A 21,497-nucleotide genomic window follows, 5' to 3' on the forward strand; every position below is an offset into this window, starting at 1 on the left:
TCCAGCATAGCTATTTCAGGGAATTTCTCAGTATAGACAAGCCCTCAGACGGACATTGCTGCATCAGTTGCATTTGATTCATCTTCTCAAGTTTTTCTTCACAACCATGAGAGCTGGAAACGTAGATAAAACAAAAAGAAAGCTGGGATTTTAATGTAGCCATATAACTCAAGGAGCTCCAGGCATGTACATATAGTAGCTATGCCTTAATCATGACTGAAACTCGTCTTTGGTTTGATTTTCTTCTGTGTTCTAGTCTTGAAAATATCTGTCACATATGCCTACCAGTAGTCGCTTTACTTGCTAATAAAACTGTTATAATTATGATATACTACTATGGCACTTCAACAATTCACCTGCTGGCTGGCATCTGTGTAAAATCATCGTTTCTTATTGTTTGTGAATTTGGTTTTCTTACATCTGAGAAGATGTTAATTTAGATTTCTGTATCTCTTCTTGTACAATAACAGGTGTATCTTACTATGAAAGGGCACTCACTGAAGCACCCTGATCACTGAAGCGTCTGCAACACTGTGAGGACTACAGGCATGAGTGGCATTAATAAATCAGTTTCTGTTGGGGAAATTACTGACACGTGGGTGGTAACTGCTGGGCTAATGAGACAATTGGCTCAGTAACTGGGAAGATATATAACTGCAAGGAACAGGAAGTAAAAGGATGGAGCTTAGAAGGTAAATTGTGAAAGGAGAGAAAGCTCAGTGAAAGGCTCCACCTGCTATATATCTATGCTATGTCCTACCATGTTTGGAAAGTGAAGAATAAAGGTTTCAGAGTAGCAGCCGTGTTAGTCTGTATCTGCAAAAAGAAAAGGAGGACTTGTGGCACCTTAGAGACTAAAAAATTTATTTGAGCATAAGCTTTCGTGAGCTACAGCTCACTTCATCGGATGCATTCAGTGGAAAATACAGTGGGGAGATTTATATACACAGAGAACATGAAACAATCGGTGTTACCATACACACTGTAAGGAGAGTGATCAGGTAAGGTGAGCTATTACCTGCAGGAGAGTGGGGGGAAAAAACCTTTTGTAGTGATAATCAAGATGGGCCATTTCCAGCAGTTGACAAGAACATCTGAGGAACAGAGCAGCGGGGGGGGGGGGAATAAACGTGGGGAAATAGTTTTACTTGGTGTAATGACCCATACACTCCCAGTCTCTATGCAAGCCTACGTTAATTGTATCCAGTTTGCAAATTAATTCCAATTCAGCAGTCTCTCCTTGGAGTCTGTTTTTGAAGTTTTTTTGTTGAAGAATTGCCACTTTTAGGTCTGTAATCAAGTGACCAAAGAGATTGAAGTGTTCTCCAACTGGTTTTTGAATGTTATAATTCTTGACATCTGATTTGAGTTCATTTATTCTTTTACGTAGAGACTGTCCAGTTTGACCAATGTACACGGCAGAGGGGCATTGCTGGCACATGATGGCATATATCACACTGGTAGATGTGCAGGTGAACAAGCCTCCAATAGTGTGGCTGATGTGATTAGGTCCTATGATGGTGTCCCCTGAATAGATATGTGGACACAGTTGGCAATGGGCTTTGTTGCAACGATAGGTTCCTGGGTTAGTGGTTCTGTTGTGTGGTTGATGGTGAGCATTTGCTTCAGGTTGGGGGGCTGTCTGTAAGCAAGGACTGGCCTTTCTCCCAAGATCTGTAAGAGTGATGTGTCGTCCTTCAGGATAGGTTGTAGATCCTTGATGATGCATTGGAGAGGTTTTAGTTGGGGGCTGAAGGTGATGGCTAGTGGCATTCTGTTATTTTCTTTGTTGGGCCTGTCCTGTAGTAGGTGACTTCTGGGTACTCTTCTGGCTCTGTCAATCTGTTTCTTCACTTCAGCAGGTGGGTATTGTAGTTGTAAGAACACTTGATAAGAGATCTTGTAGGTGTTTGTCTCTGTCTGAGGGGTTGGAGCAAATGCGATTGTATCGTAGAGCTTGGCTGTAGACAATGGATCGCATGGTGTGGTCTGGATGAAAGTTGGAGGCATGTAGGTAGGCATAGTGGTCAGTAAGTTTCCGATATAGGGTGGTGTTTATGTGACCATCACTTATTAGCACCGTAGTGTCCAGGAAGTGGATCTCTTGTGTGGACTGGTCCAGGCTGAGGTTGATAGTGGGATGGAAATTGTTGAAATCATGGTGGAATTCTTCAAGGGCTTCTTTTCCATGGTTCCAGATGATGAAGATGTCATCAATGTAGCGCAAGTAGAGTAGGGGCATTAGGGGACGAGAGCTGAGGAAGCATTGTTCTAAGTTAGCCATAAAAACGTTGGCATACTGTGGGGCCATGCGGGTACCCATTGCAGTGCCGCTGATTTGAAGGTATACATTGTCCTCAAATGTGAAATAGTTATGGATGAGGACAAAGTCACAAAGTTCAGCGCCCAGGTTTGTCGTGACATTGTCAGGGATACTGTTCGTGATGGCTTATAGCCCATCTTTGTGTGGAATGTTGGTGTAGAGGGATTCTACATCCATAGTGGCCAGGATGGTGTTTTCAGGAAGATCACTGATGGATTGTAGTTTCCTCAGGAAGTCAGTGGTGTCTCGAAGATAGCTGGGAGTGCTGGTAGCATAGGGCCTGAGGAGAGAGTCTACATAGCCAGACAATCCTGTTGTCAGGGTGCCAATGCCTGAGATGATGGGGCATCCAGGATTTCCAGGTTTATGGATCTTGGGTAGCAAAAAGAATACCCCTGGTCGGAGTTCCAGGGGTGTGTCTGTGCGGATTTGTTCTTGTGCTTTTTCAGGGAGTTTCTTGAGCAAATGGTGTAGTGTCTTTTGGTAACCCTCAGTGGGATCAGAGGGTAATGGCTTGTAGAAAGTGGTGTTGGAGAGCTGCCTTGCAGACTCTTGTTCATATTCTGACCTATTCATGATGACGACAGCACCTCCTTTGTCAGCCTTTTTGATTATGATGTCAGAGTTGTTTCTGAGGCTGTGTATGGCATTGTGTTCTGCATGGCTGAGGTTATGGGGCAAGTGATGCTGCTTTTCCACAATTTCAGCCCGTGCACGTCGGCGGAAGCACTCTATGTAGAAGTCCAGTCTGTTGTTTCAACCTTCAGGAGGAGTCCACCTAGAATCCTTCTTTTTGTAGCCTTGGTAGGAAGGTCTCTGTGAGTTAGTATGTTGTTCAGAGGTGTGTTGGAAATATTCCTTGAGTCGGAGACGTCAAAAATAGGATTCTAGGTCACCAGAGAACTGTATCATGTTTGTGGGGGTGGAGGGGCAGAAGGAGAGGCCCTGAGATAGGACAGATTCTTCTGCTAGGCTAAGAGTATAGTTGGATAGATTAACAATATTGCTGGGTGGGTTAAGGGAACCACTGTTGTGGCCCCTTGTGGCACGCAGTAGTTTAGTGTCCTTTTTCTTTTGTAGAGAAGCAAAGTGTGTGTTGTAAATGGCTTGTCTAGTTTTAGTAAAGTCCAGCCACGAGGAAGTTTGTGTGGAAGGTTGGTTTTTTATGAGAGTATCCAGTTTTGAGAGCTCATTCTTAATCTTTCCCTGTTTGCTGTAGAGGATGTTGATCAGGTGGTTCTGCATTTCTTTGAGCGTGTGTGGCACAATCTGTCAGCATAGTCTGTGTGGTATGTAGATTGTAATGCATAATGACAGGTTTCGGAGTAGCAGCCGTGTTAGCCACTCTATCAGAGGCTCGTTCACCTGCACATCTACCAATGTGATATATGCCATCATGTGCCAGCAATGCCCCTCTGCCATGTACATTGGTCAAACTGGACAGTCTCTACGTAAAAGAATAAATGGACAAAAATCAGACGTCAAGAATTATAACAGTCAAAAACCAGTTGGAGAACACTTCAATCTCTTTGGTCACTCGATTACAGACCTAAAAGTGGCAATTCTTCAACAAAAGAACTTCAAGAACAGACTCCAACGAGAGACTGCTGAATTGGAATTAATTTGCAAACTGGATACAATTAACTTAGGCTTGAATTAAGACTGGGAGTGTATGGGTCATTACACAAAGTAAAACTATTTCCCCATGTTTATTCCCCCCCACCCCCCCCGCTGTTCCTCAGATGTTCTTGTCAACTGCTGGAAATGGCCCATCTTGATTATCACTATAAAAGCTCCCCCCCCGCCCCACCCCGGTAATAGCTCACCTTACCTGATCACTCTCCTTACAGTGTGTATGGTAACACCCATTGTTTCATGTTCCCTGTGTATATAAATCACCGCACTGTATTTTCCAGTGAATGCATCCGATGAAGTGAGCTGTAGCTCACGAAAGCTTATGCTCAAATAAATTGGTTAGTCTCTAAGGTGCCACAAGTCCTCCTTTTCTTTTTGAGGAATAAAGGTATATGTGGTGACAAAAAAACAGAATGTGTGTGTTTGTGAGTAGGAGACCACGTTCCCATATTAGGAACAAACTTAGCCATGTTTTCTATATATTACTCACCCATTCCCAAACTTAAAAATAAGCAAACACACATTTTTTTTAAATATTACCCTGGTTAAAAATTATTCTCACTTACACTTGTGCACCCTTTTGCATTTCAGTGAAGTTACACTGATGTCGCTGAGATTCCAATTTGGCCCTTTATAATTATGAATGCTGACCTACTTTGTGAATAAAGTGCTCCAAAGTGAATGGCCAGGGACTGAAATGATAATTACCATATATACACGTTAATAAGCTGAATTTTTTAATAAAAAAGGGAAGCATCAGAGAAGGGGGTCGGCTTATGAACGTGTATAGAGAGGGGAAGAGGTGGGACACAGCTCCTCTCCCCCAACAGCTGGGGGCAAAGAGAGGCAGCATAGCCAGCAAAGCCAGAGGGAAGAGGCAGAGCCAGAGTCTCTCCGCTTCTGGCCACACTGCTCTCTCCGCAGCCTCCGAAGCAGCTGCAGCTCCGGGGCTGGCAGGCTGTGGCCATACCGCCCGGCCTGCCGGCAGCTCCAGCCAGGCCAGAGACATCCTCCCCTAGCCGCCCCACAGGTAAGGTAAGATGGGATGGGGAGAGTGTGGAGGTCCCAGGCTAGGGGTGGGGCGGGGAGGGGTTACATGGGGAGGGGTCATTTGGGGAGGTCCCGGGTTAGGGCTGAGGTCATGTGGGGGATGGTCACAGGGGTTACTCCCCTGACCCCCAGCTTCTCCCCCCTCCACCAAATTTCCTCACCATTTGCTGTCCCAGCCGGTCAGGGTAAGCCGCTGGCAGGCCAGGACATTTTGTTTACTTAGGTTTACCTCCATGCCTGCGGATGCTCAAGGTAAACATCTCAGCCCGCCAGTGGCTTATCCTAATGGGCCGGGAGCCAAAGTCTAAAGACCCCTGAATTATAGGGTCAGCTTATGAATGGGTCATAAAAATTTGCCATTTTTACTTATCCATCTTGGGGAGGTCAGCTTATAAACGAACTGGGTTATGATCGAGTATATACGGTATTTTCCATCTTGACTCAGCTTGTTGCCACGTATCACAATGAATGTCTAATTTTATAAATGTATGCTATGGGAAAATATAGGTTTTTTCAATTATAAAAAATGGTAATTTCACTGGTGAACAAACTTGCATCTATTCTATCCTTATTAAAATCACAGGCAAACCACTGAGACATCGTTTGAGGGATTTTTAAAAATAAGGAAACAACAAAAGCAGGGTATTTGTCAAGATAACATTTGCAGGTTTGTGTGGGGTGCATACGTGCATGGAAGAATGTCTGTGTGGAGCACTTGTGCATCTGTCTACATGAAGGCATACACCTGTGTGGATTTAATGAGCCACAACGCTAGGGACTCAAACCAAATCAAAAGTAACACCACTGAGATTTACAAGAGATCTGAATCTGGCCCCACGTTTCTAAATGAAAAGAAATCTGAAACAAAACCTGGTTTTTATATCAATCATATTAACTTGTCATATCTGCTTATCCAACACAGGCTAAGTGGTATATTCCTTCCTCTAAATGCATGCACATAGCCTCCACTAGTATTCATAGGAGTCATTGCCGTAAATTACACTGAGCAAACGTGCTATATACACTGATTTTTCTCCCCTTACAGAAGCATCACCCTTGTGCTGAGCTACACAAGAACACAATCAGTGCCCCCACTCAACTGCTAAAACAACATAGCATTAAAGAAAACGCTTCCTATCACTTACACACCAAAATAAATTTTTTTCAAAACCACGTTTTTGCAGTTTTCTTTTGGTATTCTTGGTTTTTTGGGGTGAGTAAGGTCTGCTTGCTGAATCTACGACAGAGTTCTCTCCATTTGAGCAACAAATTCCCAAGCTGCATATTTGTGGTTGGATAACTCCTGCATAGGGCGTTTGGAGTTTCCTGAGTATGGAGGAAAAAAGGAATCAGGCTCCAGTGTTTAACTCATTTACTGCACTCAGATTTCCTGTTTTCAAATGTAAAGGGTTTGCAAAGAGTGCATAAAAATTTCCAAGATACATAGATCTGCGAGTGTTAAAGACAGGGAGCCTGATTCAAACTGCTGAAACTCCACTGATTTCAGTAGTGTTAGTCCAGATCTAAACTTGTGTAAGTGGGAGGAGCATCAGGCACAGTGTGTATTTATGAAAAATGTGCCAATCCCTGTTTGGCTGAAGTTCAGAACACATAAACCAACCCATAAATGTACTTCACGCCACAGCAACAGTAGTAAGCTAAACCTTTCACTAATCTGCATCTGTTCTGCAAAGAGCTATCTATTCACAGGTGAAAAGTGTTGAGGGGGATATATTTACTGAGCACTTATACTGCAATCTTCTAAAGCAGAGGAATGTTTTAATCTTAGACAAAGTTACATTATGGAAAAAATCAAGTCAATCTAGAAACCAAGTTAAACACTTTACATCAAAAACAGAGGACTGTGGGAAAATCTGTTTGAAGCGATAGCAAGAGGCTGAACATTACAAGCTGGAAAACTGTTGTATGCGCTGTAAGGTTGGGGTGTTTTTTAAGTGAATTTAGTAGTTGGAAAAAGTGCTGAACTGAGATTCCTGGAGACTAAAGATGGGATTCTCAAAGACACAGCATTAACCCAATTCTATTCCCATTAGGCAATGGTGAAACTCCCATTCACTTCTGTGAGAACAGATGTAGGCCAATGCTAAGTGCTTTTGAAAATCCCATCCTAAATCCCTAATTATCCACTATCCAGGTACAACATAAGCAATGGCAATACAAGCTTCCCTCCATGTTACTCTGAGTGCTTGCGGGAGAAACACCTCAAAGGGTGAGAGAGCATTTTGATCTCCATATCAATTAATTTCTTCTACTCTACTGTCAAGAACAGTTCCAATTAATGTTTACTGAGATTGCTGGTTCCTCCCTGAACAGGAACAAGATCACAAATTCATTTCACACTGGCTACTCAACAGCTCTCAGATAAGAACCTAAAACATTCCAGACTAGACCAGTCATCCTTCTGCTGTAATCCAGTATCCCTGTTGTCCCATATCTATTACAGCAGGTGCTTTTAATAAGGTGGCTCAACTACTTCATTCTTAATTTCCTAGAGGAAATGTAGGTAACTCATCTGATTCTGGAACAAATTGCTACCTTAAATATCAGCAAGTTACCAGGATCTCCCTCATTTGAGCCTCTGACAGCGTCTCAGCTTGAGAAAACATTAAGTTTTGGGGTAGGTACAGTATCTCCCCACCATCCTTTGTAATGAAGGCAGAGAGAAAGAAAACATTTTGCTTCCCTGCAATGTCCTTATCCTCCTCAATAGTTCCCTCTGAAATAATGAATGGAAAAAAAAGTTCAATAGCAGTCCTTAAGTCCGGCTGTGGTGTCTGTCTTGGAGAAGAATCGGTGCTATGATTTCTCATTAGCCTAGGAAAGGTCAGTTTAATGCGAACCCAGGACACAAGGAAATGGGGAAGAGGATAAAGGATTGAATCTCTGGGAGTACTAACAACTGAATGGTAATACACCACAGCAGGGCTCATGGTTGCTGAAGAACCCTGTGCCCTGGTTGAGTCAGTATGAGAAAGCAAGCAGCAAACGGGAGGGAGAGCCCAAGCCCTTCAATTTATAAATCTGAACCACACACTTTCCTCTCGCAGGAAATGCAGCTATAATATTTCATTGTAATTTAATTGGGAATTGTTATTGATTCAGGTCAGCGCTGGATACATACTGTGCATAAGTTCTGGGTAAGATAGTAAACATTTTTGCAAGATAAATTGAACTGCTTGACTGCAGAACACTTGCATCCTGTAGTGTGAAACTTCTTTGGCAACTGGTGGAGAACCAACCCGAATATGGATGTGTGGAGTTGTTCATGAAATGCTGTGGAATGCAGCCAACTTCATTACAACAGAGTTCCTAGCTATTTCCATGTTGCTGAACACACTGGAGTTTTCAGAGAGTGACTGGTTAGTGCCCTAGCAGTAAGTGATGAAAATCATTTTGCAGGAGCCAATCCAAATATTTAACTTTATAGAAGATGTTGCTTGAAATTTTTTTCAGATAATTAAAGAATGGGATTAAAATCAAGCTTGACATTGAAGTTTAAGTCCTAGTATCCTGCTTTGATATCGGGAAAAAGAAGCAAAGTTGACAGTCAACATAGCTGATATTCAAATATTTTCCAAATATGAAGAGAACCAACATGCAGGAGTTTGTTTGGCTAGAAATTTCAATCATTAATAAAATGAAAGAAAAGGAGTACTTGTGGCACCTTAGAGACTAACCAATTTATTTGAGCATAAGCTTTCGTAAGCTACAGCTCACTTCATCGGATGCATACTGTGGAAAGTATAGAAGATCTTTTTATACACACAAAGCATGAAAAAATGGGTGTTTACCACTACAAAAGGTTTTCTCTCCCCCCACCCCACTCTCCTGCTGGTAATAGCTTATCTAAAGTGATCACTCTCCTTACAATGTGTATGATAATCAAGGTGGGCCATTTCCAGCACAAATCCAGGGTTTAACAAGAACGTCTGAGGAAGGGGGGTGTGGGGGTAGAAAAAAACAAGGGGAAATAGATTACCTTGCATAATGACTTAGCCATTCCCAGTCTCTATTCAAGCCTAAGTTAATTGTATCCAATTTGCAAATGAATTCCAATTCAACAGTCTCTCGCTGGAGTCTGGTTTTGAAGTTTTTTTGTTGTAATATCGCAACTTTCATGTCTGTGACCAGAGAGATTGAAGTGTTCTCCGACTGGTTTATGAATGTTATAATTCTTGACATCTGATTTGTGTCCATTTATTCTTTTACGTAGAGACTGTCCACTTTGACCAATGTACATGGCAGAGGGGCATTGCTGGCACATGATGGCATATATCACAGTGGTGGATGTGCAGGTGAACGAGCCTCTGATATTGTGGCTGATGTTATTAGGCCCTGTGATGGTGTCCCCTGAATAGATATGTGGGCACAGTTGGCAACGGGCTTTGTTGCAACGATAGGTTCCTGGGTTAGTGGTTCTGTTGCGTGATATGTGGTTGCTGGTGAGTATTTGCTTCAGGTTGGGGGGCTGTCTGTAGGCAAGGACTGGCCTGTCTCCCAAGATCTGTGAGAGTGTTGGGTCATCCTTCAGGATAGGTTGTAGATCCTTAATAATGCGTTGGAGGGGTTTTAGTTGGGGGCTGAAGGTGACGGCTAGTGGCGTTCTGTTATTTTCTTTGTTAGGCCTATCCTGTAGTAGGTGACTTCTGGGAACTCTTCTGGCTCTATCAATCTGTTTCTTCACTTCCGCAGGTGGGTATTGTAGTTGTAAGAATGCTTGATAGAGATCTTGTAGGTGTTTGTCTCTGTCTGAGGGGTTGGAGCAAATGTGGCGGTATCTCAGAGCTTGGCTGTAGACAACGGATCGTGTGGTGTGGTCAGGGTGAAAGCTGGAGGCATGTAGGTAGGAATAGCGGTCAGTAGGTTTCCGATATAGGGTGGTGTTTATGTGACCATCGTTTATTAGCACTGTAGTGTCCAGGAAGTGGATCTCTTGTGTGGACTGGACCAGGCTGAGGTTGATGGTGGGATGGAAATTGTTGAAATCATGGTGGAATTCCTCCCACCCCCCTTCCTCAGACGTTCTTGTTAAACCCTGGATTTGTGCTGGAAATGGCCCACCTTGATTATCATACACATTGTAAGGAGAGTGATCACTTTAGATAAGCTATTACCAGCAGGAGAGTGGGGTGGGGGGAGAGAAAACCTTTTGTAGTGGTAAACACCCATTTTTTCATGCTTTGTGTGTATAAAAAGATCTTCTATACTTTCCACATGAAGTGAGCTGTAGCTCACAAAAGCTTATGCTCAAATAAATTGGTTAGTCTCTAAGATGCCACAAGTACTCCTTTTCTTTTTGCGAATACAGACTAACATGGCTGTTACTCTGAAACATAATAAAATGAAGCAACCACTTGTTGGATTCTGAATATCAGATGGTCCATTCATGTGCTATGCTACATTTAAAAAGAAACAAAGGTATAATAGGTCTATTAAACTTTTTACACAATAAAACAGAGAATTAAAAAGCTTTAGCTATGTACAAATGTAGAGGTGAGTATATATATATCACAGCACATAGTGCACAGAGATAATACTGCTTCAGAGCAGGTGCATGTCAGATTAGAAAGAGAAATGACAGAAAGATGAATTCACAAAAGAAGAAGAGAGCTATAGGAAGGAAGTCAGTTAATAGACTTAATTGGTGTCTGATTCACATCCGGACCAGGAACACATACTGTAACCCCCACAAAACATGGAAATTCTGTAAGATTTTCTTTGCAGAGTTTCATTTTTGCTGGTCCCTTGGGAGAGGAGTTTGGTCAATCTCTGAAAGCAACAGATCTGCCAAGGCTCTGAATCTCCACGCAGTCTCTCGTCTCTACATGGTGCCCTCCAGTTGGACAAGCCAAGCTCCTACATCTCTCGCAGTGCCGACAGTGGTAATACCCTGGCCTCAACATCTCCAGCTTCTACAGAATTATGGGAAGGGAGTGATATCATGGAGGTAAGTCCTCTCATCTTTTGAAATTTCCCTGTCGCACTATGAAAGTTTCTTGACATCTCTGCCTGCCATGCAGATGGAGAGGTCTATTTAGCACTGTTACTGATGTGCGAATTAATGGCTAGTTTACTTTATTAGATTAAACATGATTATTAGATTTCTTGTAGTGGTAATAATCATCCTATCCTACAGAGAGAGGCAGATTGAATCTCTCAAAAAACAATATTTTAAAACTTTGCTAATTCCAAAGAGAGTTATCCCTTTGGCTGATTTTTGGTGTAGGTATAGATCCAGGTGCCAATCCTCTCTTACAACTGCAATGGAATTCCACCAACTCTATGCATGTATAAGCATCTGTCTGTGTACATAAGAAAAGCCATGCTGAGTCAGACCAATGGTCCATCTAGCCCACGGTCCGGTCTTCCGACAGTGGCCAATGTCAGGTGCTTCAGAAGAAATGAACAGAATGTAGGTTCCTATACGGTATTGGATTCTCAATCATGATTTCAGTTTGAGAATCATTTCATTAGACTTCTCATAGCATGTTCCTTGGTTTTATATGTTCCAGGCACATAGGCCACTCTCTAAGCATTTCTTCAACTTCTGTATATTTGCTGATATTTATGTGTGATGTTGCACTTCATATGCTTTCTGAAAATATGCTTATGAATGTGAATATGATGTAACTGAAATATGCTTTATGCAAAAGGTCTCTTGTAAGGTATCATTACAAAGCTTATCATCTACTCAGTTTGTTCATCCTATTTGTATGCATGTACCATGCTTGTATCTGAAGCTAGAAATATGAAGTATAACTCTGAGGTCCTAGTGTAATTATGCAAAATGTGGACCATTAATGGTGGTTTAGAATCTTGATGGCTCCCACTGACTAGGACAATTGGTTGTAAATGGTTTATTTTCCTACAAGCCTTCCTGTGTATGTGTGGGCCAGCCCGTGGGTAATGCGGAATGAGGTCTCACAGGGACATGTGACCATGTCATCTGATAATGAAATCGATCTTACAAATGGTATTTTTCCATTTAGAAGGAGGGGTGGGAACCTAGAAACACAAAAGATTCCCGCCGTGTGCCAAAGCTATAAAAGGGGGTGCAGCAGGACAGAGAGGGCTGCCAGTCATGACAAAGCTCCTGCTTTCCATCTAAGATGTCTGCTAGAACTAACAAGGACCGTACCGGGGAAATGATTGGGCCCAGACTAGAAAGGAGTCTAGTCTGTGAAAGAAGCTTATTAGAACATCTCTGAGGGTGAGATATTACCTGTAATCTGTTTCTTAATATATTAGGCTTAGACTTGCGTGTTTTTGCTTTATTTTGCTTTGGTGACTTACTTTGTTCTGTCTGCTATTACTTGAAACCACTTAAATCCTACTTTTTATACTTAATAAAATCACTTTTGTTTATTAATGGACCCAGAATAAGTGATTAATACCTGGGGGAGCAAACAGCTGTGCATATCTCTTTATCAGTGTTATAGAGGGCAGACAATTTATGAGTTTATAAGCTTTATACAGAGTAAAACGGATTTATTTGGGGTTTGGATCCCATTCGGAGCTGGGTGTCTGGGTGCTGGAGGCAGGAAACCTGCAGAGCTGTTTTCACTTAAAGCCTGCAGCTTTGGGGGCATGGCCCAGACCCTGGGTCTGTGTTGCAGCAGGCTAGCATGTCTGGCTCAACAAGACAGGGTTCTGGAGTCCCAAGTTGGCAGGGAAAACAGGCTCAGAGTTAATCTCAGCACATCAGGTGACAGTCCCAAGGGTGTGTCTGTGACCAAACCCGTTACAGTATGCACTGAGAGCAAACATGCATTTTTTTAAATGTACAAAATGTACATAAAGGAAAACAGAGGAGAAAAAATACCTCTCCAGTTAAGTATAAAAAAACTACATCATTGTACTAGGTGTAGCAGCATTAGTAAAAGATGTTTATTTGGCAAATGTACTTAATATTCCGGACCGGACCCTTGATAAAGAAGAAGTCCATCCTATGCTCTTTGGAGGATTTCTATGTTTCACTGGACTGCAGCACTGTGCTTCCAGCTGAAATCCAGTGGATACAATATTGGCCCCTTTCTTAGCGCAATCCCCTCCATAGCACAGAGGCTGTGTAGAGTGCCCCTGCCTGACCCCTCTACAATAGGGTGGATTTTACCAAGAGAGAACACAACTTAGAAGTAAAAACAGCTTTAACAACATTAATTCCTTCATTAGAAACATAATGTAGAAAAGGTGCCTTACTGCGTTAGTCTTGACAGAACACGTTTTCCAATAGTGAGAGAACACTGAACATCAATTCATTAGTGTTTGACATGTTTCAGTGAAACAAAATCAGCCAAAGAGGCGTCCAAATGCTAGAAGTCATAGCAAACTAATGGTCAAAACCAGGGAGGTGGCTCTGTTTATACATCAATAGGATGAATAATTGTCATATTTGACTGAACTGATACAGATGACTCAATCCCCAGGAAACTGCATTTTGTTTTCCAAATAAGATTTTTCTGGATTTCCCTCAGAAAAACTATAGAGAACTTCTTTCACAGTCTTGACACTGAGTCAGATTTATCTCCAGTAGGAGATAAATAATGTGTGTGATACTCGAAGTTTCAATGGATGTTTATTCACTGTGAGCGAAATTCACCCCTATAGAGGGCCAGCACAGGCACTCCTTACTTAAGTCCCATTTAAGCCTTCAAAATAGGGAGTAGATAGGACCTAAGTGGTGGAGCAGCCAGGTGCTGGCCCTCTACATACGGGCATGTTTCACCCCACTTCTATACTGCATTTGGCATACGGATAAATAAATATCGCACACAAAACATTTTGATAATTTCTTTGACATTTTATTTATTTATTTTGGTATCATTTGGGGGTCAATGTCCACTGTTCGATGAAGGTCAAAGCCAGGCTTCCTGCCTTCCAGTCTCCATTACTGGAGGTTACATTCTTCTCTTACATCTTTGTTCCAACTTCTTCCAGTCCCAAAGATGGGGAGATAATATTCTCTTTCACAGTCTGTCATGCAAATTGGCTTCCAACCTCTGAAAGCCCTCACATGCTTCTCCAGGCAGGCTTCCTTTCCCAGGCTGCTGATTTTTCAGTAATACAGTGGAACCTCAGAGTTACGAACACCTCGAGAACGGAGGTGGTTCGTAACTCTGAAATGTCCGGAACTCTGAACAAAATGTTACGGTGGTTCTTTCAAAAGTTTACAACTGAACACTGACTTAACACAGCTTCGCAACTTTACCATGCAGAAGAAAAATGCTACTTTAACCATCTTAATTTAACTGAAACAAGCACAGAAACAGTTTCCCTACCTCGTCAGATCTTTTTTTTTTTAAACTTTCCCTCCATTTTTTTAGTATTTACATTTAACACAGTACTGTACTGTATTTGCCCTTTTTTTTTTTGGTCTCTGCTGCTGCCTGATTCCGTACTTCTGGTTCCAAACGAGGTGTGTGGTTGGCTGGTCATTTTGTAACTCTGGTGTTCGTAACTTTGAGGTTCTATTGTATGATGTACTATTTTGTATGAAGTCAGCTGACTTTCCTTTGAACCCCAGTTTTCTAAATATGCTGATTTTTTCTAGTGGGAGAAACATTCCGCTGTATATTTACTTTGACTTACACAAAATATTTAAAAAGCCTATTCCAGGACTCTAGGCACCTTGGCTAACTATTAAAAATACAATAAGCCCAATACACACAAAAAGGTATGTAGCAGTCTCCACAAAACCAGGAAAGAGAAAAACACCACTCCAGCCACAGATATTCCAGAGTACAAATCTCAGCCTTTGGTGCAATGCTGCCACCTCAAATCCCTTGGCTTTGCAACATAGTCTAAAGAAATTTAATATTGTACAGCACTGACACGAGCATCTGCATTTTAAGAATGCTTCCCCCTTTGCTATTTTCCAGCACAAGAATTCTGCTATTGCTCCTCGTTATGCAACTTGATTGCTACTGCCTCAAATCACCAGATACATATACATTATGGATTATCCCCCAGAAACAGCTATTCAGGATCAACCTTTACCACAGAACATATCTCCTGCCTTTGGTTTCTTTTTCAGAGGTCAACAAATGTCTCAGATTTCCTATATTTTAACAAGGAAACATAGTGTATCAGGGAAATAAAATCCCAGGATCCGCAGTACGCATTCAGATGCCTCATTTTGCCATTTTTTCCTCTTTGAAGCAAATATTTTTATTACAATACGTCAGTAAAACCTAAGAGCCAGTAAAACTGTGTAATTTGCATTGTGGGGCTCTAGTAAAGAGGACAACAAGGAACCTTACAACAGTTATTTTAAGGCACAATGGTTTACAATTCAGCAGCAGGCACATGAGCCCCATGTACAGAATAGCTTTTTTTTTTTTTCCCTCGCCTGGCAATAATGTGTATAGGTGAAATTTAAGGTTAAGCCACGCATCTGGCTTTAACCCAGACAGTCCAGTTTTTAGCTTGTGTGTCCAGGAGCCATTTAGAGTTGCCAGGTGCCTGTTTTTTCACCAGAAAGTCCAGTCATTAAGGGGACTTGGCAGTGCCCAGTCAGATGTACTGACTGGACACCAAAAGTCCAATTACTGTGGGGTGGGGAGAGGTACCGGGTCATTAACCCACGCCAGCCCCTGCTCAGCCAGGGCCGTCTCCTACCTGCAGGGAGGCTCCAGCTGCTCCTGTCCTAGCCCTGAAGCAGAGGAAGCCCAGCTGTGGGGATGGGAGGGAGGTGGACACAATCCAGTAAGTGACAGAGGTAGGGGGCCAGAGGAGCAACCGAGGGGGGTGGGGTAGGGGCATGGCATTGAGGAAGGAGGCAGAGAAGGGGCGGGGCATTGCGGAAGAGGCAGGGCAATGGGTGGAGGACTGGGGGCCTGATTACCTGCAATTAGAAAGATGGCAACCCTAGTTTTAATCCACCAGAATTCCTTAAGGGGAATATTCAAATTTACAGGTGGAGATTAATTTTTTAGGATTCTGCAAGCCCTATGCCACCTTCATGGTAGATGAGACAACTAATCGGGAATGGTGGACCAGCAGTAATAAGGAAGAGTAGGAATAATCGGCTAGGTGCATTGAGGGGACTAACAAACTAGTGCATTTACTATTATTATTACTAAATTATTACACACAGAATGGCTAAACCATAAATTCCCCGCAACAACCCCCCTTCATGTTGATGTAGGACAATTCATCAAAGGCGGTATTTCATCCAATTGCATGTTCCCATCTAATTTGGTCTTAACGCAAGCAAATTGCTGGGAGATTTCTAATGTGAATCTCACAAAACTTCTGAAAAACATAATCCAGTGACCTCCAGATACAATCATTATTAAATTATGTCAATGGAACTGAACCAGGTGGCCAGACTTCTTTAAAGAAATACAGCTGCAACAAACTTTCATTAAATTCAGTCATTTCACTCCTCCAAACAGACTCACTAGGCTATTAAATGAAGAGTATTCCAAGGCACATTAATAGGCAATTACCCAGTGCACCACAGATTAAGGAATCTTCCTGATTGCTATAGAACTCAAACTCTGTTTGCTTATAAAGTTCTTAAGGGAATGCAACAGACTATATAGAACATCACAAAATAACTTCCATACAGAACACAGTTCTCAAGAACACCAATGAGCCAAAAGACAAATAAGCCAATGGGGCCAAGAGACAAATAAGCATTGAAATAAATAAGCCAGATTCCTGCCAGATGAGAAAGAAAGAGACAAAGAAAGAGAGAAAGAAAGCAAGCCTTCGGAATTTTCACTACACAGACGGAATAACACCATCACAACACAGGGAAGGAAAGTAGAAACAAAAAACTTGCTCTTACCTTTGCCATCTGGGCCTGAACGCCATTTGCTTTAAGAGATGCTACCGCTTTCTGTGCTGCTGCTGGACTGTCAAAATCTACAAAACCGTAGCCTAAAAAAAATACAGAAGTCTTTGTTAATAGCTATAAACAACCTCCCATTTTTTGTCAAACTCTTCTCAGGTTCTTCTAACCGACTGCTCTCCTGACACTCAGTAGCCGCCACGTCTGTATTCCTTTCATCTTCACTTCCCTTAAATCAATGGTACTTCAAGAAATGGCTAGTTCTCTATCAAGGACTGCTTCAGGGAGCTCTCTGAGCACCCAGTTCAGCGAGGCTAGACATGGAGAGATAATCTTTCACTTTTAAAATGGCTGCTTTACAGCCCAGTTATTTTCAATAGTTTGGTTTATCAAATTAGTCAGATGGTTTGTACAATACACTTCCTATTATTACCCTTCCCTCGCTTCCCTCTGCCCCCGCTCCCCGTCCCCCTGGCAATCCTTTCTTCTTTGGTGACCAGGGCTGGGATTTTCAAAGAAACATGAGAGTGTTAAGCATCCAACTCCTAGTGAATTACAGACTTTTACATTTGGATATTGACGTGCCTAGAGGTGCATATAGGTGCCTTGGGAGATTTACAAAAGCTCCCAATACCTTTAAAAATCTGCCCCATGGCTCCTAACTCCCTTAGAGTCCTTTGAAAATATTCCAGCCCACATCTTGCTAAGAGGTTACAACACAGATATATGCTTCTTGGAGAGAGTCTGCAACCATAGCTCACCTCCCTGCAGGCTGAAACCGAATTGCCTGTAAACGTTAATAATATTAGCACTAGCATGTTAATAGCATAACGGCTCCTCTGCCATCATCTCCATTTACCAGGTAAATAAGCACAATACAGTAGGCAGCACAAATACGTTGCTTTCCTGCTGTATCAGGTTTTTTTTATTTCTTTTGGGTCAGCCTTTACCCTGTTAATGTGTGACCCTTTCTCCAGCCCAGTCCTCCAAAAGGACTGTGAACACCTCACCACCCAAAGGGCCTGAAGACTCTTTTGATGTGCATACCTCACTACAGGCAATGGTTAGTCCAAGTAAAAAGAACCTATCACCCAAAGTTTCTCCCAGGCTAAAATCTTATTTGCCAAGTTTTAAGCTTTAAAATGAAACAAAAACACCCAAGATAGTTACTAAAAATATATATACTAAGAAACTAAAGAAGGATTTTGAGGCATTGTTTTAATAACGTCCTCCATTCCTGAATCTCTCTGTTCTGTTTTTTTTCCTAATCTTTGTACTTTTTCTTTTTGATTTAGAACATCAGTACACATCTAGGGAACCTTTTGGACCAGCTGTGCATTGTGACAGTATGCTCCACAGCACCGCCATGAAGAAGTGCAAAGAATCACTTTTGTTTTTGTTTTTAATTAACTATTTAATTTTCTCCCCTCGGGTTCCTCTTCCCTCTCACTCAGCGTGTTATGCTGCAATGAACTTGTTACACACAGCAGCACGCTTCACAGTGCTCTCAAAAATGCTCTGCAAAGTAGCTGTGGAGTTTGTATTACTAACTCACTAAGAAAGCCTGCTACATGAAGACACAGGGGTCTTCCTTGGATTTCCACAAAGCCTTTGTTCATGGGGTGATACAAGTGCACATACTCAAAGTCAAGGAGAGGAAAAGGAGAATGGTTCCTGGGAGGAGACAAGAACAGATGTAACTTCACAGTCTCACAATACAAGTCACCCTCACTTGACTCTAAAGCTGCCAATAGACCCTGAAGCCCACCAGGAAGCCAGATACCACCATGAACGCTTAGACAGTTTGGGTATTGGGATGGCCTGGAATGAGTATGGGAACCAACCTATTTTTAGGAGGTGGAGTACTTGTTATTGCTAGAAGATTGCATCTTGCTCTCTATCTCAATATGTTCATGTCTTTGTGCAGGGGGGAAATACTAAAACTATCTTTTAGATGTTGACACTGTAAAAACTGGGCATGGCATTGGCAGAACTGGAGATTTACAGTAGGTTTATATTGCAGGATTCATACGTGCAAGGTAAGTGATTTTTAATAAGACTTTCTGCACAATGTTATATAGAAAAGTGTGTGTGTATATGATTTAGTTCTACCAGTAAATTTATATTAGCATCTCTAGGTTTGGGATGTTTTGACAGAACACACTACAGATAGCAGGTATATGTAATGTAGTCAATCAATAAATAAAGATTGAAGTCAGTCCACTAGGTTTAATTGTGTGAACAGAGCTTCTATACACTTATTCTAATGGCCACAAAATACCTGAGAGTGGTTATAGAACTATATCCTCCCATTAAAGTCAATGAGGCAAAAACGTATACCTTTGGCCAGAGCCAGTTGTTCATTACATATACTTTCATTAATGATGTTAGTATAATTGTGAAGTTGTTATTGTTCCTTCCCTCCAGTTAATTCTCATTCCAAATCTTCTTCTTATCTTCACCTCTCAAAATTCCTCCACCCCACACAGAACATCAGGGCAAAATCACTGCAAGGCTGGAAAGCAACCCAAAGAGCACCTACTAGCCATATTCCCAGGCTGCTTCAGCATTCAACCATCCTTACAAGAGTTTGCAATACTATGCAGCATAACGGCAGACATATTAATGTCCTTCTCACCACTTATGTTGGCTGTTAAAATGTAGGGTATGTCTACATTACAAGCACTACAGCAGCCCAGCTACAGTGCTGCAGCTTTGCCGCTGGAGCGCCGTAGAATAGACATTTGCTGCAGTGACAGAAGGGGTTTTTCAATCACTGTAGTAAATCAACTCCCTCAAGAGGCAGTAGCTATATCGATGGATATTGACCTTAGTGGTGTCTACACTGGGGCTTAGGTTGGCCTAACTACATCTCTCAGGGTGTGCATTTTAGGTGTAGACCAGGCCTCAGTTACTATGCTGGTCTATTTCACTTTTATTTATAAATGTAACCAGAGTTTCATTTTCTAGTGTCATGCAGGAAAAAAGTAAAGTGACTGTCTATATCTTAAAGAAACACCCTTCCTCTCCTACCCTCACATTCCATTCTTTACCTTTTTGCTCCTAGCCATAAACTTGGACTGCCAGCTCTCTATTTATTTCCTGTGTTATTCAGCACCTAGTAAAATGGGGCTCCAATGATTAATTAGGACTCCTAGCTACTACTGTCATATAAATATGAAACAACCACACAACAAACACAGCAAATCTATTGTCACTGATTTTTTTAAATCTCATTCCTTTTTGTTTTTAACATACTCTAAATTAAAAAACAAACCACCTACTGAAAAGTTCCCTTAAAGGCGAAGGACCAAATTCATCCCTGTAAGTCCTTTGACTTCAGTGTAGTTACACCAAGGTGATTTTGGCCCTCCAACACTAGAACTAAAGTGGTGGGCTCCTGGTTTTATAGACTGACACATACTACTAGCACGTAAATGCAATCACAAACAACAAGACGAGACTATCCATAATCATTGCCAATCCTTTCCTCTGAGAAATAAAACGACTGTAATTTTATTTGGCTTGATGCCATCAAAGCGAAATAATTAAGTTTAAGGAATACAAATGGTGAGCCTGTACCTATGGGGGGACGAAACAGCTAAGCATCAGCAAGCATAAGTTTATGGGTTGCTTCAGTAAGCGCTACCTGAACACACAGGCAGACACTTAACATCTATGTCTCCTATAACCTAAACAGCTGGGGATCTCCTGGTCTCAGTTTTTCAGTTCCATAATTAAGCTTGGCAGCAGGTTCAAATGAATTAAAAGTGAATGTCACTGTTTCCTCAACAAATCCCTCATCCTTGTTTTTCTTACTTGTCAGAAGAAGACCACCAGAACAGCAATTAGTGGTAAGCAGTGCAGTGAAAAAGAACCAAATATACACTAATTAGGTCACTCGCCAAACACATTCATTTCATTGGCAGATTTAATCAATGTTTTCCTGAAATGCCTTAAATCTCCTATGCTAATTTAAAGTTTTGTTATTATTGTTGCTTTAAACACAGATGGGATGCCTGGGGATTTTCAATTGCTGTTTCCAAAACCATTTCTAAATAACAACCTCTTCAAATACTGCACCATTAATATTTAGGTTCTGGTTTTAGGAAATGGGCTACATTTTGTGCCTACAAATACCTTGTGCTTTTAAAACATTGCAGGTATATTTTATATCTCTTGTACGTCAAACTATGGATTGCACCCACAAATCAGGTAGCTAGACATAACTCTAAATATTACAAGAGACTACCCACAATTAACTCACAAGTGGAAACCAAATACAAGTATTCTCACATTGGTGCACAAATACAGTTCCCATTAAGTCTCTTGGGATTTTTGCACATATACTGCTATGAGAGTAGACCTACTTGTGTAACCCATACACCTTCTGGGTGTGGTGCTCTGTCCCATCTAGTGGCACCAAGACCACTTAAAGCGAGAGACATAAAATGAGTCTGCTCTACAGCCTTAGCTAACAGGCAGTTGACTTTCAGCTCATGTGGTAGAGGCTCATACACGGAACTCCAGAGGCCCCAGATTCGATCCCGCCCACCTACGACCAGGGTCTGTTGGTGTTACACTTGCATTTAAAAATCTCTGTTTGGTGTGTTATAGTAGTATTTTTGCTAATGCTGGGAGCTATGTTACTAATTGTAGTTCTAAGGGCCC

The 21,497-nt window shown here is 41.8% G+C and overlaps 1 protein-coding gene across 3 annotated transcripts in view; it reads right to left on the minus strand.

Annotated features, from left to right (window-relative positions):
* RBMS3 (RNA binding motif single stranded interacting protein 3) overlaps positions 1 to 21,497 on the minus strand; it is a 755,157-nt gene that overhangs the window by 311,125 nt on the left and 422,535 nt on the right. For all 3 annotated transcript variants that reach the window (XM_043540891.1, XM_043540894.1, XM_043540892.1), the window contains one exon: positions 16,824 to 16,915. In XM_043540891.1, coding sequence (XP_043396826.1) covers positions 16,824 to 16,915 — 92 coding nt within the window. The remainder of the gene's footprint in view (positions 1 to 16,823; positions 16,916 to 21,497) is intronic.

Source organism: Chelonia mydas, chromosome 2, assembly GCF_015237465.2.
Source record: "Chelonia mydas isolate rCheMyd1 chromosome 2, rCheMyd1.pri.v2, whole genome shotgun sequence".
Classification (NCBI taxonomy): domain Eukaryota; kingdom Metazoa; phylum Chordata; order Testudines; family Cheloniidae; genus Chelonia; species Chelonia mydas.